At 34.5% G+C, this 18598-nt stretch overlaps 4 protein-coding genes across 10 annotated transcripts; 2 read left to right on the forward strand and 2 right to left on the reverse strand.

The window, feature by feature from the left end:
* Nucleotides 1-626: 626 nt before the first annotated feature.
* LOC143352743 (oxysterol-binding protein-related protein 9) lies at nucleotides 627-6292 on the forward strand. Its single transcript, XM_076785496.1, has 13 exons — nucleotides 627-836; nucleotides 1336-1551; nucleotides 1633-1863; nucleotides 1960-2032; nucleotides 2100-2189; nucleotides 2316-2439; nucleotides 2526-2635; nucleotides 4477-4506; nucleotides 4635-4797; nucleotides 4888-5153; nucleotides 5234-5628; nucleotides 5756-5983; nucleotides 6071-6292. The coding sequence occupies exons 1-13, from the start codon at nucleotides 693-695 to the stop codon at nucleotides 6161-6163; spliced, it is 2163 nt and encodes a 720-aa protein (XP_076641611.1). The 5' UTR covers nucleotides 627-692; the 3' UTR covers nucleotides 6164-6292.
* An 848-nt stretch (nucleotides 6293-7140) lies between these two features.
* Nucleotides 7141-9327, reverse strand: LOC143352744 (uncharacterized). 2 transcript variants are annotated; one of them, XM_076785497.1, is made up of 5 exons: nucleotides 9227-9327; nucleotides 8991-9127; nucleotides 8833-8913; nucleotides 8621-8749; nucleotides 7141-8541 (listed from the first exon to the last, which is right to left on the reverse strand). In XM_076785497.1, the coding sequence occupies exon 5, from the start codon at nucleotides 8428-8430 to the stop codon at nucleotides 7306-7308; it is 1125 nt and encodes a 374-aa protein (XP_076641612.1). In that variant the 5' UTR covers nucleotides 8431-8541; nucleotides 8621-8749; nucleotides 8833-8913; nucleotides 8991-9127; nucleotides 9227-9327; the 3' UTR covers nucleotides 7141-7305. The 2 variants fall into 2 exon arrangements, with proteins under 2 accessions (XP_076641612.1, XP_076641613.1); XM_076785498.1 differs by having other exon boundaries at nucleotides 8833-8906; nucleotides 8991-9295.
* A 63-nt stretch (nucleotides 9328-9390) lies between these two features.
* On the forward strand, nucleotides 9391-11153 carry Mrpl19 (mitochondrial ribosomal protein L19). Of its 2 annotated transcripts, XM_076785500.1 has the most exons (5): nucleotides 9391-9589; nucleotides 9699-10137; nucleotides 10242-10526; nucleotides 10618-10760; nucleotides 11015-11153. In XM_076785500.1, exons 1-4 carry the CDS (start codon nucleotides 9523-9525, stop codon nucleotides 10745-10747), a joined length of 921 nt encoding a protein of 306 aa, XP_076641615.1. In that variant the 5' UTR covers nucleotides 9391-9522; the 3' UTR covers nucleotides 10748-10760; nucleotides 11015-11153. The 2 variants fall into 2 exon arrangements, with proteins under 2 accessions (XP_076641615.1, XP_076641614.1); XM_076785499.1 differs by lacking the exon at nucleotides 11015-11153 and having other exon boundaries at nucleotides 10618-10805.
* Nucleotides 10986-17680, reverse strand: Woc (zinc finger protein without children). 5 transcript variants are annotated; one of them, XM_076785495.1, is made up of 12 exons: nucleotides 17534-17680; nucleotides 14568-16755; nucleotides 14118-14471; nucleotides 13190-14025; nucleotides 12903-13126; nucleotides 12534-12769; nucleotides 12265-12451; nucleotides 12054-12179; nucleotides 11845-11966; nucleotides 11609-11756; nucleotides 11435-11531; nucleotides 10986-11339 (listed from the first exon to the last, which is right to left on the reverse strand). In XM_076785495.1, the coding sequence occupies exons 2-12, from the start codon at nucleotides 16719-16721 to the stop codon at nucleotides 11165-11167; spliced, it is 4659 nt and encodes a 1552-aa protein (XP_076641610.1). In that variant the 5' UTR covers nucleotides 16722-16755; nucleotides 17534-17680; the 3' UTR covers nucleotides 10986-11164. The 5 variants fall into 5 exon arrangements, with proteins under 5 accessions (XP_076641610.1, XP_076641605.1, XP_076641609.1 ...); XM_076785490.1 differs by having other exon boundaries at nucleotides 11435-11534; XM_076785494.1 differs by lacking the exon at nucleotides 17534-17680 and adding an exon at nucleotides 17200-17519 and having other exon boundaries at nucleotides 11435-11534.
* Between the last annotated feature and the right edge of the window lie 918 nt (nucleotides 17681-18598).

Consider the following 18598-nt stretch of genomic DNA (forward strand, 5'->3'; position numbering starts at 1 on the left):
ATCGTGAGACACGAAACTCTATATGGTGATTGGTCTACTCCTATACCTTGTCTGTGGTAGGGGCTACATGCGCTTCCGCGCCTTGCCGTGGCGCTAGTGTTGTCGGCATTCGCCGCATGCGAGCGGCAAAAGAGAGTTGCCTCTCTAGACTCTCCGTGGTCAAAGAATCGAGGCGGATTTGCCGCCTTTTACCACTTCTGTTTAAGACTTGGTACAAACAATACGTTGAATAAAGATTTGTATTTCTTATATATGCGCAACGGTAATTTCCACCCAGTTTCTGGTTCCTAGCGGTAATAGGCCGCAGCCTACTTATTTACTAGCCATAAATCCTACAGTTGTTGTTAACGATGTCGGTATTTCAGAACGAGAGACACGAAACCCCAAATGGTGATTGGTCTACTCATATACCTCTGTGCTTAAAGCAAGGAAAACCCGTCAATTTCGATGAAATGGAAACAATAAATTCAAATTGAAAGTACGCGCATGCATATCACCGATAAATCGATACGATTCCAATCCGATATTGTTTGTCTGCAAGATAAAGAATTAATCTTAGTGTAATGACATTTGGAAATTAGTATTATGTAAATCTTCTTATAGAGTTACCTTACTATACCTTCGTACAGAAACACGCATTATATACATATATCCGTACATACCTGTATCTATACATGCACATATAGTTATATATGTATGTCGCGGGTAGCAGCGACCAACAAATAACAATGTCGACGATGGAAGGTTCACTTAGCAAATGGACAAATGTTGTTAATGGATGGCAATATCGATGGTTTGTTCTAGATGACAACGCCGGTCTTTTATCGTACTATACGGTAAGATTGTTTCATCAATTACAATATATTTTCAATTAGTTTTACTGCCCATTGCTAATAGGTTACACACCCCACTACTCTGTCAAAAAATTGAATTAATACATATTTCAGTACTACAATCCGATGTGTACTTTTTCCGCACGAATATCTTGTTTTTTCTTTTACACTACTCTACGTCATTACGATCGTTTATTAAAGAAAACATTCTATCTGTCATAATCAGCTGATTTCTTAATTTCGAATAATAAAGTTGCTTCTGAAGCGATTAGAAGGAACGATTTCTTATCAAACGTACATGATAAGGGTGAGCCATATTTGAAACAAAAAAAACTCTTAATTTAATAATTATGCTAATATTTTTGCATATTTCAAAAAATATACATTTTTATTATTACTGGTTATTACTGGTTCCACAGTTGTTGTGGTTTATTGTATTTAATGGTGTAGTTTATATCAATGTTGTTTTTCAAGTTAACACTTTTCACTTATTACATTTCAGAGTAAAGAGAAGATGATGAGAGGAGCTCGTAGAGGATGCGTGCGTTTAAGGGGTGCTATTATTGGCATAGACGACGAGGATGATAGCACGTTTACAATTACAACATCGTCATACAAAGACGATCCAAAAACATTTCATTTTCAAACACGAAATGCAGAAGAGCGTGAGCGCTGGATTCGTGCTTTGGAGGACACTATATTACGTCACTCTCATGCTGTACGATCAATTTATCCACTAGCCGTGTCAGAAAAACTCAGTCTAAACTCATTTAACAGAAACAATTTTTTACCATGCCAGAGATGGGATCCCAAGAAATCTCCTCCTAAGCAAGATTTCGATCGTAAAGTGGCAGAAGCAGATGCTTATCTTCAATTGTTAATCGATCAAATAAAAGTAATTGAAACAAAACAGAGAAATGCAGCTACAGAAGACGAAGAAAAGCAAGAAAAATATACAGCAATTTTAACACAAGCCAATGCAATGCTTAATTCTGTTAAGCATACAATAGTTCAATTGCAAATTGCAAAGGTAAAATTTTAGTATAATAGCAATATACGATTTAAATAAATCTTATACATTCAATCAAATTCTATGGAATGTACATAACGAATACTATATTTCTAGAATACAGCGATACCTGTAAATGGAATATATAGGGGACCCACCGACTCAATACACGTTCAATCCTTATCTCATGGTAACTATTTCGGTAAATCATACAAAATGCATTTACGATAGGAAGATTTTAATTGAGTGAATTTCAGTTGCTACTAGAGAACCAGAAGCAACTGTACAAACTGGTATTGAATTAGGTTCTGAATGTGTAGAACCAAGAGTACCTACATTGCCAAATGGTAATTCTGTTTTCGTTGATTGTACTCGCCAAAGTATATCTTTATGTAGTAAAATATTTTGTTTGTTGTTTCATTATTATTTAAGAAAATAATTTTACAAACTATCTTTATATTTCACTTGTAAAGCTGTCGTAGATAGAGATCTTCCAGTACCACAATTTTCTTATTCATCTTCGGACGAAGACGAAGATTATTACGACGCGGCAGATGAGATATCTCCACCTTCTGCAATGCAAAATCATATTACTGTGCAAGTATTCATAAATATTGTCAAACGAAAAGTATGTTACTTGAACTATACTCGACAAGTTTCATAATAACGCTTAAACGTTTTAGTAGACGACGAGATAGCGAACGCTCGCAAACGCACGCAGACAATTCTAATGAAAATCGAAAACAAAACCCATTACCACCTACGAAAGGTGACGGATCTGTTGATTACGACGGTAAGTCTGTGTAGTTTAGATACAGCATATTCCATCTAACTTGATTAACTTAAACGTCTTTTAGTTTGTTGTTGATGCTAGAAAAAAAGGTCAAAGAGAAACATGATTTGCTTTGAAGGGACGATCTTTTATAAAGAAACATATGCTTGAGACATTGACCTTTAGAATCTAAAGAATTACTCTCAAGATCATTTAAAGCTTGCACGAAGGTCACAATATCAGAGGTCGTTGGATTTCTCTTGACTGTTACGCGTTAATGATAAAAACTTACAGTTCCATTGAGAAAAAAAAAACTATCACTGACCTCGAATCGTCGAGAAATGTGAATTTGAAAAAAATTGTTTGCCTCTCACAATAGTAAACCCTACGAACCAAATCTTGTCCTCTTCTAATATTTTTCTTTATCATCAAGAACTAATGAGATATTTAGAATGCTCAAGTTAGGTATTTTCCTGTATATGAAATATAATATAATGACAACATGCTTTTATATTGCACATATGTATTTATAATTTATAATACTTCATATACATATTAGAGTGTACAATTTTCGACGTGTACCGAAAGGGTACGTGTACATGGAGTCCGTGAACCGTGTATTCGCGAATTAACTACCCCTGTTCTTAATACACTTGTAATTATGCATTCTAATCTCCATGTATTTTTATACATGGATCCCTTTGACACATCGCGTCGAGTCCCGGCAACTGATACTTTTTGTTTTCCGATCGGATTCTTTTCGACTGTTGATGTTAGACGGAAGACGCAAACGAAACAGCAATAAATTCACGGTCAACTGTTTAACGCTATATCATCGTCTATTAAAATACACGCGAATATTTGTGAAATTAAAATACACGGGTGAAGTATCCGTGTATTTAATATTTCACGAATTAAGATCCGGATTTGTTTATTACGCGTGTACACGTGTATTTACAGACACGTGAAATAGGGACCTTTAATCATGCATATATACATATACACATAAATATATATATATATATACATATATATATATATTTCTACTGTATTTGATGCATATAATCTTTCTATTCATATTTGGAATCAAGAAAACGTTTGAAGCAAGGAAGTGAATGACTAAAATAAAATGAGTATACATATATTTAGATTACCAAAACTAAATTGGGACACGTTCATATAGATCAAATTCTTACGCGTGTAGTTGAGACTTTCACGAAATTTATATTAAAATTGATCTACGTCTCGGTATTTAAAATTTCGATATAAATCGTTAATAAAAATGAATGTCCGAGATTTAGTGTATTCGTAGATATCGATAATGCAGGTTTGCACCATTCGACTTTACCCGCAACTAAAATTATTGATTTTAGGGAGCATCTTACACAACACGTGAATTATCGTGTTAGCGTAACGTTATCGTAAAATAGTCGTCGAATTTGTACTTAAAATCAACCCTGAATGTCTGATAACATGACGAATTCACAGGCAGAAAGATTTTATCAAACTTTCATGTTTTCATCCTTTCTGTGGATTTTATTTCTCAGAAGAAGGTTTTTATGTTATGTGTAGTTCATTTTTCATATAGTGAAAGAATTTAGGAATGGATATTACTTGGTATATTACAGAAAAACAATATGCTGCCCGCAGATTCAAGAAGTAAGTCATCAGTTTATAGAAAAATCTAAATATCCTATCGACTCGTTGTACAAGCTTTGAATGAAGATTGTTTTACACCTTTTTCTAGAACCGTTTTATTTCTGTACATAAATAAGACAAACAATATTTGAATTGTTCTGAAATATATTATTATTAATTTATTGATAGTTGTTGTTAACTTCTACAATTATGTTCTGTTGTAGCTCTTTACGAGGAGGAAAGCGAAACAGAAAGTTAGTAGTTATTCTATTAAAATATATACATATATGTTACTAAGAAAGTATATAAAGTTACTAAGAAATAGAATGAAATAAGAAAGTAATGTGTGTTTACTTAACCTGATATGTACATATCTTTTCAGTGGATTCCATGGAATCCCATGGTTCAGTTGTAACCCATCTCTTATCGCAAGTGAAGATTGGCATGGATTTGACAAAAGTAGCATTACCTACATTTATTTTGGAACGCAGATCGCTTTTGGAAATGTACGCAGATTACTTTACCCATCCAGACCAGTTCATAAGGTACACCGTATTAAAGAGTTATATCGCTTAAAATGCATCTTGAGTATTGATAAAGTATGTTATAAAATTGCATTGTTTAATATGTTTTAGCATAGCAGATATGACTACCCCAAGAGATAGAATGATTCAAGTAGTTCGTTGGTACTTATGCAGCTTCCATGCAGGTCGCAAGTCAGGGGTAGCTAAAAAACCATATAATCCAATATTAGGTGAAATTTTTAGATGTCATTGGGATATTCCCAGCGACACTGTAGATAGTACAAATGACATAAAATTAGTTGCCGAAGGTCCTGTACCTTGGTGTAGAGAGAATCAACTTTCATTCGTGGCCGAACAAGTTTCTCATCATCCACCGAGTAAGCTTTTTACTTGTTAATCATTTGAAATCATCTGATTTGAAAACGCACTTAATCAAAATAGTATTTTCTTCATGCAGTAAGTGCATTCTACGCTGAACATTATACAAAGCAAATTAGCTTTGGAGCACACGTATGGACAAAAAGTAAATTCCTTGGATTAAGTATAGGAGTACATAATGTAGGAAAGGGTTGGGTGAATGTATTACAATACGGAGAAGAATACGTTTTAACTTTTCCAAATGGTTATGGTAGATCTATTCTCACTGTACCATGGATAGAATTAGGGGGAACTGCGACTATATATTGCGCGCAAACTGGCTTCCAAGCTACCGTAGAATTCTTAACAAAACCTTTCTACGGTGGTAAACGTAATCGTATTACATGTCAAATTACACAACCAGGAGATAAGAAACCGTTTCTTTCGATAAATGGAGAATGGAATGGTGCTATGGAGGCAAAATGGGCTGATGGCGTAAGTGTGTTAAAGCTAAATACTCTAATTTCCAATTAAAATAATTATTAGACAAAGCAGTAGGCAAAGTAGTAGTGTTAATTCGAAATGTTGACTACTTTTTGTTACAAAGATTGTCAATTTGCAGAGAACTGAAATATTTGCGGATGTTAGAGAGCTTGAAACGCAAAAGAAACTAGTAATACCAGTCTGTGAACAAGAAGAACACGAGTCGCGAAAAGTTTGGCGAGATGTGACTGTTGGATTGAGAATCAACGATATGGAAAAAGCCACTGCAGCCAAGTGTACGATTGAACAAAGACAACGGGATGAAGCCCGAATTAGGAAAGAAAATAACGCTAATTGGCAAACTAAGGTATACATTTTTTTTAATTCTGGTCGTTTTCTATCTCGAAAAGAGAAGAATTCATGATAATAACGTAATACCCCATTTGTTAAACAGCTGTTTAAGGAAACTAAAGACGGTGGTTGGGTATACGTTAAGCCTCTCGCAGACAGATTACATTTGCCTCTAGATCAAGCGGGGACAACGTAAATCCAGACAATATTTCGCCACAGTCTATGATATTGCACAGTACTAGAAACTTCTTAACGCCTAATTATTTGAGGGCACGACTAATCTTAGTATTAGTTAATTTATAAAATATATTTTACTGCTTTTCAAGACACCGTTTTTACGCCTAATGACTCTTACCTTTGAAACAAAGAAAATTGAAGGAATTATACGCACGTTCTTTCTTCGAAAATGTTACTTTCCATCTAAACCTGATTAAGTACAATAGCAAATATTAAAGTGGTGTATAATATTAAGATTTCATTCGATGATGTACATGTATTTTGATAGCTGGCAAATTATTTTTTATAATACATAGCTATTGATAGTCACGATATTAAACATAAATCATGATAGTATCGTGCCATGTATTATATGTGGACATAGATTTACAAAGCTTATGTATTGTTATAAATCTAAATAGCTGTAAAAATGATATTCTCGACATTTCAGTTCTTGCAAATGAAAGATCAAATGTAACATAGTATAATACCAAGTGAAATCAATAAAAATATAATTAAATAATACTAAGGCAAATGTAAAAGCATATCATTTTTCGATATAGTCGTACATTTGAAAATTGAATGGATCCGTACTAAATTAATTTATGCGAGTCTCTTCAAGGTTTTACAGCCACGTTTAAACAATTTAGATGGTAAACTACTTGTAAAGATAAAGAAATTCATAAATTAGAAAATATTATATATTATGTACCTATATTGCATGAGAGTACTCACACAATTGTTTCCTAGCATCAATTTAGATGGCTGGCACTTTATTGAATAATGTAAATACATTTAATCGTTTTCTGTTACTTTTTATGTACAGCACTTTTGGTCTGTGCACTATTTCTCACTTGAACAGGGAATACGTTTTATTACATATTGAATTCCAATTACAAATTCTAATTAAACTACAGTATTGGATATGAAATGTAATGTATTAATAGAAATGTAAAATTTCGATAAAATAGAACTTTATTTGTGCATTTGTATGATACATATTGAATGAATTTAAATTATAATTATGAGATTTTTATTTGCAATAAAAAAATTTCAGGAAATATTATTGTTTTTGTATGAAGTAACAAAAATTAGTTTCTTGTGAAAACATAAAAAATATAATTAAATTTCATTTATCGGTTTTTCCAAATATATATGTCCAATGTAATAATCGGATGCGACTCTATGAGGTTGTGGAAATCGTTTTGTCGATAGTACTAAATGTTCCAAACCAATTTTTATCACCGAGAGACCTACTTCGCAATATGATTTATTCGTGGAGTCGGTAATATTTTTATTTGTCTCATATTTATATAATACTTTAACAATAGATACTTTTTGCAAAGTTATGATATTATTAGTTAAAATTGTTTTAGGCTCTATCATTAAATTTAAATTCCAGTCCATTGGTTTTAGAATAAGGCAATGAGTTTCTTTCCCCACAAAAGACTGTAAAACTATCTCCTCGCCGAATATACCGGTCATTGAAGTTTTTATGGCTATTAAAAAATCAGTGAAAGGGTCAGTTGCACTTTTTGTTTTTAAATTATTTGATAAACTACAGTCAACGGAGTAACTCCACAGTTTAAGCGAATTATTTTTATCAACCTTTCCTAAATATTGTAAGCATCTGTTGCAAATTATATCGTTTCCATCTATTTTTGAATTTTCGTTAAATACACCTGTATGGACGACAATAAAAAATGGCCCATAAAAGATATCGGATTCCGATGGCATCAAATTTTGCGTTATAGTGTCGTGGTTGTGTTGGCAACAAAACCATTCGCTTGGATCATAGTTCAAGTCTGGCATAGGCAATACCCTCTTAACAAGTATTTCTTTAGAAAGATTAATTTTACAGCATGCGCATAATATGCTGCAACAAGATTCATTAAGTAATTCAAGGGTTCCTGAATTGCAAGAAGATATAGAATCATTTGGAAAATTTATTTTTGGCAACGGGTTATTAACCAATTCCACTTGGAGGGTTCCAAACACAGATCTGGATTTAATTTGTAAGCGAAAACAAATCCAATTATTTATTATATTTAACGCCGATAACGAGTTTGGTATCAATTTTATGGATTTCACCAACAATTTTAATATTTCATTTCCTATACTAATTTCAATACTTTCTTCTAAAAGTTTGATCCCAACTATTGCAGAATTTACTTTCATTCGTAAGTGGATGAAAGCATTGCATATTTGGAGTCTTGGTCTCAATTCCAACGTTATGGATTCTATCATATTAAAATATATCAATGTAATAACTCGGTTATTATTTTCAATAACTTAATATCAACAATTTAAGTAATTTAAAAGGATGTTACTTTAAACAAAAATTATAGTACAAGAGACCTAAAAAGAAATTACAAATTTGAATTACAAGAAACGAAATTTGTATTTACAGGAGAGAATAAAATGTTTATACTTTTACCTTCAAAACTGTGAATTTATTATAAAGTTATAAACTTTATTGCTATAAAGTTATAAACCACCTGACATAAGGAATCGTTGCGTTAAAAATCATTCCATACATTTCCCAATATTTATATTATAGAGTCTCCTAAAAAAAATCAATATTTAATCGTAAAATAATCTTACGAACTGAACTGGTAAAATCGAATGAAAATTTTTTTACATAATTACATCTGTCAGAATTTTCAATCAATGAATGATTGGTCGAATTTATCGAAACAAGGTATGTACATTATTCGTTACGACTGCAATCTAAAATCCATTATTTTCAAATTTCATAATTTTCAAACACAGCAAAAGAAGGAGTTACGTAGTTTAAATATTCTCACTTGAGTAGACCACGTGCGGTACTTTGACATGTTTCTATGAAGATCAATCCACGTTGGTTGTAACATAATACGTGTTCTACATATACCTATGTAGAATTTTCTCAATAAAAGCTCGGACGAAACTTTTCTTGTGATCTCTTTATCCCAGTAAATAGATACATATCATGAATCTATTGAACAGTATATACGCTGGACTGAAGGATACGAGAAATAAAACACTTGAAACTGCGAGATACCTGTCTACCATTTTAGATTGGTTAGGGTGGCTGTGTCACAATCGTGCGCATAACCTCCGCCTACGTTGCGATCAACAAACATAAAGTAAGAACTTACATATGTATTCGCGTATTTTCCAGAATGCGATAGTGGGGGTAGCAGCTCGAGTGTCAGCAGCTCGTGAACAATCAAGGTCAAATTGCGGATAGAAAATGTCGACATGAGCTTCGCCTCTATTTAGTATAATGGTTCTATGCCCTGTGTGTTATAACATAACCTATAGACCGGAGAAATTATAAACAACAGTTTTTAAAATATGGTTATCCTATACAGATTTTTATCTCACAAAATATGGCAAAATGTGCTCCGTTTACAATCGCCAAGTATGTCTCATTATGTTAACGTTATCCTACATTCGTATTAAAAACAAATTTAATTCTGCAAGTATCATTCAATTTTTTACATTAACAACAATTAACGAACTGCTTTTAGACCAAGAAAAGAGAGCTTTTTCATCTATCGCACAAATAGTGGAGCATCAAACAGAACCCGAAAGCAATGCTCAAAATGAGACCAAGCAAGAATCGCCCAGCACATCACACGAAAATCATAGATATCTCTATCCAGAGTTTTTACCCGACCCGAATCCATTATACCGTAATAGCATGAGAGAAAAATTAGAACGCTTTGATATGCTAGCTAGAAGGTCTATCATCAATATCCCTGAATTCTATGTTGGCTCTATATTAGCGGTAACATATTCCGAGCCACACGCACTTGGAAAAGTAAATAGATTCGTTGGCATATGCATACTCAGAGAAGGTTGTGGATTAAGGGCTTCGTTCATTCTAAGAAACGTTGTGGATGGTGAACCCATAGAAGTAAAGTACGAGCTATATGATCCAGCTATCCAGAAAATTGAATGTTTAAGGTAGAATGCGTGTAATTAGCATGTTTTTCTATTTTCATCGAATTATATATTGTAGTAAAACGTTTACAAAATGAAAAAACGTTGAACATTTTCAATATTTACAGATTGGAGAGAAGATTGGACAATGATCTACTTTATCTCAGGGACGCACCAGAAGAATATAGTACATTCCCATTCAATATGGATGTAGAACTGGTACCCGAAGGAGCACCGGTTCCAGTCAATGAAATTAAAATTCCTCTTAAAGATCAGAAATGGTTCAAGAGATGGGAACGAGAAGATTTGAAAGGAGTGGTAGACTTGATGCCACTTATTAACGAAAAACGTAGAAGGCAAGCAGCAGCTGCTGCTAAACCATGGGAGAAATACGATTTAATGAAAACTTACAGGTGAAAATTTCTGTAACGAAGTGTACATAAGTTTATCTTACATACTGAAGTGTTTATATATCCTCGCGCATTTCCTTTTATTTTTTATTAGGGCGACCATTCCGCAAGAAGAGCAGGAGGAAATATTTTCTGAATTACAGACTGAACTCTGTCAGTTAGAGGTGAAGAAGAATATACTGAAACGTAAACGTACATTTTCCAGGCCAAAGAAGAGTGTATAATTTCTTTTATATTGTAAATAAAAATTGATCTTCACCGTTAATATAATACGTATGAAAATATGTACATATAGTAATATTATTGTTACACGTCTCTGCGGGCAAGGCTGCATGATTTGTCACATGTATTGTCAGCTGCGTAACCAGCTACGGCTGTGTTATGGCCTACCCCCACTCCGTTAAGTCACTTGCTCGCTGGGGTAGCACATTGTTATTCAGCGTCATTTCCATGAAACATTCGTTTGATGATAAATCTTTTTATTTTATTAGGAAGTGAAAAATATACAATAGAAATTATAAAATTTCAACGAGTACACATCATTCTTCGAACATTCTTGTCTGTTTTATGTGGAAACGATTACTTTTTGTCAGTTACAATAACCGAATTAACAGAGAGAAGATAAATGTACGAACACGAAATTAACTAGTCAGCAATGCCACATTAATTTCTTTAACCATCTTAATGCGATAGAGCATTTTTACGAGATGGTCCTTGGCCAATGGGGACGTTGAGTACCATACCGGACTATCCGGTACACAGCTTCTTTCAGGTAATAAATAGAATACATCGTTACGAGTTTTTACGCTTTCCGGGCTAAAATCGCATCAAAGAAGAATTAAATTAATTGCATATTGTGTTCCAGGATACTGGAACTGGAATGCTCAACTCTAACAACAAGATTAACTTACCACTTAGACAAGTAAAATTCGTACAATTTGACTGGACATCTCAATGGATTTTCTTCATTTTCTTGTTGCTCGTACACTTTCTTCTTACGTGAATTGCCTTCTAGAAGAAACATTCATAAATTTCTAATGTCCTCGTGCATCCGATGCAATAACCATAACATTCAATATACCAACCCAGTGCGGATTGCGGTGGATAGAAACGAAGTAGGACGTTTCTCGATCCTGGAACTTTTCCTGTTGCCGCAGCAGGTTGTGCAGCAGGGTTACGTTTCCAATGTTTCATAATATGAGAAAACGATAACTGCATATGCTCCTCTACCGTCTAAAAGATTTGATTTATATTACTACTAGACTACTAGAAACTTTATGGTTTCTGTAGAGATACAAAATAGAGATAATCACGTACGTACCACGAGGTTAAAATGTTTGGTATTAAAGAACATAAGAGTACTTAAGAGAACATGTGGCGAGTGGGCACCTAATTGTTTGCATTCCCATAAATGTTCTTCTTCGACTCTCGTAACAATATATTCTAAGAAAGAAAGTAGAAAGTATCGAACGATCATTAGAAATGATTCCTTTTGAAACCGATTTAAAAGATACAAATTAAATGTCTTACGTGCATCATTATAAAGAACAGAGAATTTCTTCGCAACTTCGTTTAAACAGTCTGTAAACTTTTCATAATATGTATCTGTAAAAATGTTGTCTATCCTACTATTTTCGAACAAATACTGCTGTATTCCTGCAACAGAGAGTCGGGTTGTTTGATCAAACTAAAATTGTTAACTGTTTCATACAGACACGCGTGTTCGTTTCGAACCGTTTACCTAAGCAAAGATAATATATCGTGTCCGGGGCATATTCCGTGCCATTTGGTTTTCTAACTTCTTTCACAAACAGACACAACGAATAATTTAATTCGTCCGCTGTGAGTTGCAAGAGATCCGTTTTAAATAATTTCATTTTTCTCATCGGTGTACTTTGTTTCTCCAATTCGGCATTCTTTGCGATTACCTATTGACATATATATATTATTTATTTCTTCAATATATGTGACCTAGAGGAAGAAAACTCATGATAGTTTTATTCTATTTACCCATTGCTTCCACGCGTTTACTCCAAAAGTGTATTTCAGAGCCATGTTGGCATCTGGTTTCTCCATGGGTTCGATGATCCTTGGTTGAGGCGGTGGTTGAGGTTCAGGAGGCGGCATCAAAGGCATATCATTCGTTGTGGATACACGCCTCCCACGCTTATTCGGGGTAGACCTTGGCTTGTATGGAACCATTCGTTTCCTTCCACGAGAGCTGACCATTAGTCGTTCTGACTGGACTAAACGTATCAAACATATGATAAATTGTCTAAATTGTTATGATCTCTTATAGGACACGCTGCCCAAGCATAGGGACATAGTCCATTCATTTGGTTACAATGCATAATTTCGAATCATTTTCCATTTCGTTACCATCAGTTTCCAAAGTAGTCTCAGATTGTGTCGACGCTTGCGTAGCCGTGATTGTATTCGGAGTTAAAGCAGCTTCTAAATCAACAGCAGGCTCATCCAGTTCACCCGTTGCCATTTTTAGAGCCATTTGTAACATATCGTCGCCAAATGTATTACTAGAGTCCACCCCTTCCGGACTAAAACCTCCGCCGTGGGATTGATTCCGATCACCAGCCTCTTCGTCCCTGCAAGAAATATGTTAATCATTGGTACATTCCACAGGATTAATTGCCAGCACATCGGTTTACCTGTCGTCCGCAGAATCCGAGTCACTTTCGTTGGTTTTCTTTTCCGTTGCAACCATCTCCGCCATCATAAGGAGTTCAGCTTCGAACGGATCCGCTGGTATTTTCTCCTGTATTCTTTTAATATCTTTGAATATGCCTTTAGCGCTATTCTTTGTCGTAGGTATAAAAATAGGAACAGGAATCGGTAATGGAAATGGGAACGGAACTGGGAAAGGCATACTAAACATGTGCATTGGAAACGGAACATAAATTGGTACTGGTATCGGAATAACTGCTTGGGTGACCCCATCCGTTTGCGTCGCTTTCGTACAGGGATGTGGACGTACAGAAACTCCCTTTGTATGCATCAGTGGCTTGCATTGAGTAGTTTTATTGTGGACTTGGACAGGACTTGGTGGCCTCGTTATTATATGTTGCTTATATATCACTTGAGGTGCCTGATTCTGGTTGATAGCGACCGAGGGTATCACCATATTATTTACACTATTTTGTTGCGTTGTTGGACTTGCTTGTCCATTTGCTATCGCGGCTAAACTCGTCACAGATGAAATCACTGGCATATTCTTCTTGTTTTGCATGTCATTGGTTTTTTGATTATTCGAGCTCATGTTCCTCTGAGGTAATGTTCTTTTAGGCATACCGGTAGGCACAGGGTCATCGCCCGTTGGTATCGTTATCGGTGATTTAGTATATTGAGCTTGAAAGTTCATCACGCAATTGTACGAACAAAAGTTTCGTATCGTTGCGTCCGACATCGTTAGATGGTACTGTGCTTGAGAGAATTCTCGACAGAAATCGCAATTTATCCTTTTCGCCGACACCGCGTTTATCGAGACCTGTATACAATTCGAAATATGTAGAATGCAAAATGTAGAATCAAATTTGACTTTTCAAAGATTTTAAATTGGTAATACACAACGCATCGTACCTGGTACAAAGTCAAACAATTCAGGCTGCACATCATCATCACTTGTCCCGTTTTCAACTCCTTCTTGATCATGTCGAAATTGTACTTCTTCACCTTGCACCAATTACACGGAACAATCTTTCTGTTTGTAATAATAAATATATTTAAACAGGTCTTGGAACAAAACGTGTGAGCCTCGTTTTCATAAAATACAACAGAACTCTTTTTGTTAGGCATCTCGAAGAATTTTTTACAAGTGGAGCATTGATCAGGGTCGACTTTTTTTACAAATTTGAACGCGGCGAAGCAAGGTTCGCCACAAATAGCTACCGGACCAGATCTGTCTACTTGAACCTCGCAGTGAACAACCTTTTCCTGTTACAAGAAACATTATTTTAATGTAAAATTAATCATCGAATCATCAACTACAATAATTATGAAATATACATATGTAGATAAGTGTTTTCTTACTTCTTGGCAAACGCTGCAACATTTTTTCTCCATAATTGGAGGTTCGACGGAACTCATTTTTGAATATTTTTCCATACAGTCTTGTGTGCAAAAGTCTTTAAATTGTCCTTTATCGCCAACAGGTGCAAGAAAACCTTCGGCGCTCGAACTTATATCCTTTTGACAATACGTACATACTTTTAATCCCTTTTTAAACTCTTCCAAACAAGTGGAACAACAGAATTGTCTAACATCGTAACCAAATCGCACGCAATATTTGCCTAAACTAACTGCTTGCACAGAGCCGTTACAATTTCTACAGTAACTTCCATATTTTGTTTGGAATTTCCCTAAACACTCTTCGTTACAAAATTCCATTGTCTCCCAAGAGAGATTACGTTCGTCGCCGAGTTCGACGATCAGCAAACAGTTTGCACAACGTTTCTCTCTCTTGGAATTCACTCCGTCGCTGGGAATATCTACAGCTCTATTATTGGCCGCTTTGAACAAAGCTTTACAAGTTTTCGAGCAAACGTTGAAAGTATCAAAACCAATTTTAACTTTAATCTTACACGATCTTTCTTCTCTACATTGTTTACAAATGTCTTTGCTTGTTATTTCTTCGATTTCAGAGTTCTTCGACTCCTCATCTATGTTAATAACGTCCGTAGTTGTAGCTGCAACATCGTTCACCGGATCTTTCTCTGTCTCGGTACTTTCAACAGCTTTCGTACTAGGTTTATCTCCATCTTTTAAATCTGTTGTGTCTTGTTGCTTTTCTTTATTACTATCTGGACTCGATTTGCTATCTTCAGAACTTTTCGGAACCGTATTGTGGTCAGAATTAATTTCGCCTAAGGATTTATTACTTGATTGGTTCGGTTGTCCAGGAATGATCACTTTCATGCTATCTGGAATAATACATAACTCGTCGTCTTGTCCCGGTAAAACATTCGACTGTTCTTCTTCGGTTACTATTGGTGTTACTTCATGAAGAGTTTTGTCTGTTCCATCATCGCATTTTTCAGTTGATCCTGCAACTTTAGTTTTACTTAAACTTTCATTTCCTTCTACATCAGATGGACCTGCGCTAGAATCCTTCTCAGCTTCTTGATTTATGTTTGAAGGCTGCGCTACACTAATAGAAATATCTTTATTTTTTTCATTATCTTTATTGCTAGCATTAAAGTCGCTTTCTCTAGCACTTACAATATCTTGTAGATTGTCAGCCTGAGTACACAAATTAGAAAAACCTACTTCTGTTTCATTAAGATCATCTGTGTCCATTGGTTCGACATTTTCAACATTAAGGTTATCACCACCAAAGGGATCCTCCGCATCTATGGATTGATTTTCGATTTGAGCGTCTCCGTGTTTCTCCTGAGAGAACTGTACAAACTCTGTGTTCTCTGGCTCTATTATAGTTTTTTCTGATGCATCCTTTTCGCAATCTTCTGATGCTTCTTCTGATTCAGTCTTCTTATTACCTGAATCGTTTTTTTCTTTAATAGACAATTGTATTTTTTCTGTTTGAGACTCGTCTACAACTATACTGTCCGCCTCTTTTTCGGGTTTCCTAGTTTTTTCGGTTTTCTCTGAGTTTAAATCGTATGATTCGTCTGTCTTTTCCATTGAACTTTCGATTTCTATGTTCCGTGGTACATCTACCAACTTATTTTGAGATTCTACATCTTCTACTATATTTGGATTATTCGATGTGTTAACTGTATCATTGGTTTCCACGACAACCGATATTGTTGATATTGCTTCAGATGTACTTTCTTGTAAAATAATTTTTGCATTATTTTCGCATAAATCATCAGACTGTATATTACAAACCGTTGATGCTGCATTTTCATTGCTCTCCTGTAAATTTGAATCGTTTCCTTTTAATTTTACTTTAACCAAAGATTTTTCTTCGCATAATTTGATATTTGATGCTTCTCTATTGTCTATACTTTCACCGCATGGTTCTTGTTGCGTTTCATCGGTTGTATCAACCTTGGTTTCACTACTTTGGCAAGTCTGTGCTACAATTTCTTTCTGAGTTTCGATAATCGCTAGCTCTGTTGGTACTGTGCTTGTATCACTATTTATTTCCTCTTCTTGAACAGTGGAACTATCAGCATTTTTTTCAGTTTCTATGGGTGAATCCTTTTCGGTATTAGAATCCATGCTCAATCGTATAATGAAGTATAATTACATATATCTGAAAATGTATATGAATAATGTAGCGAACGTGGCAAACTTACAAAAGAACGTAAAAAATATATGTATACACTGAAAAAGAAAATAACATGTTTTATTCGATCGATACGTGTAACTATAATGATTTGGAAGTTGCTTTGCACGAAACTGATACACAAAGGGATTTCCACGATGTAAACAAATATAGTCTCAAGGAACATTTATACCCAAAGTTCATATAGAAAAATGGTAAGACTATATTTCCTAGAATATAGAAGTATGTAAATGATATTGCGAATCACTATGGAACAACTCGTGTAGTCAGTATAAACAAATGTCCAAATTCGGTATGTGAAACACATAGAATACAGACACAAGAGTGTAATATATTAATTACAGTTAATATGTAAATACCCGATAGCGTGAAGAAATAATAAAACATTTTTCGGAAAACAACTGACACTACATTTCCTTTGTCGATGCATCAAACCGCTGTACGGAAGATTGAGGTTATCGCAGAAAGTAGCTTCGGTTCGCCATGTTGCATTTGATACTTGTGATTTAATCGAGTCTGACAGTGAAGGTAAAAAATAAATAAAGGAAGAAAAGGGCTGTATATACATTCCTTGGTAAACGGTGTTAGTTTCTTACGAACGAAGGAGCTGATAAACAACACTATTTACAGATTCGAAATTGAATATTCTGAACAATTCAAAATTTGATATCGGTCGAAAACAAGTTATATTTGGAAATATATAAAATACTCGTGCACTTCTAGTAACGAAAAATACGTATATCACCTTCGAACCTCGATGCCAAACAGCACTCAGTCTCACAATTTTTGTATTTAAAACTACAATTCAGTATTCATCGTCGAAATATCGCTGCCGTGGCGGCAATCCGCATACACTACCAACATACATACAATTATAATCTCTTATTTGGATCAAACTAAATGAAGCCGCGTTCTCATAACAACTGTGTTATCGATGTTGTTCTGTTTTTTACTAATGTGCTTGATTAATTAAATTGTGTTTATATTAAAATTTCGTATTAATAATTCGATACTGCGTAATCGTTCAAAACACGAAATTCCTATTATTTTTCGCAACCGAAGAATTTTACGTTTCATAAACTGTTCTAATAGAAACATCCAATTATGATAGTAATATAAAGGATCATCGAAAATAAAGCACATGTAGACTGACAATCGGATATTCTAGAATTTCTTTCGCTTTGGATTTTTAGTTGAAGAATCGAAGGGATGAGAATCATTATCAAATTTGTTACTTTTGCAAAACATGAAATACGTTTGAATGGCTAAAAGTTTGGGCGCATGCTCGTAGCACAGGGTATTGTTATAGAGGTGGAATCCCTATCGTAATTTTTGCTGTTCATGATCCCGAAATTTGGTTAGTGTTGTTATTTCTATATAACGCGTCAACATTTCAAACACAATATGGTACAAAAAAGAACAAAAATAATGTTTAGCAAGTAGATACACGTAATTTCATAAACCAAATTTTAAAAAAGTGTTTTTTACCGTATCACATATGAAACTGAATGTTCTTACATATTTAAGACGAATTTTCCATTGTATTTTGTGTATACATTAAGGAAGTTCCTATATATATTAAGTCAAATACGTACACCTACATATATATATATATATATATATATATATATATATATATATATATATATATATATATATATATATATATATATAAGTAGTTTCGAAGCTATCTTCATGACTTAGAAACTTGAGTACGCATGCGCACTTGAACACCTTGGATTCTACTTGGGGTTGTATGCGCACCGAACATTGGTCACCGAAAAATGGCGGAGTTTCGCCTTGTCAGTTA

This window comes from Halictus rubicundus, chromosome 3 (assembly GCF_050948215.1).
Source record: "Halictus rubicundus isolate RS-2024b chromosome 3, iyHalRubi1_principal, whole genome shotgun sequence".
Lineage (NCBI taxonomy): Eukaryota > Metazoa > Arthropoda > Insecta > Hymenoptera > Halictidae > Halictus > Halictus rubicundus.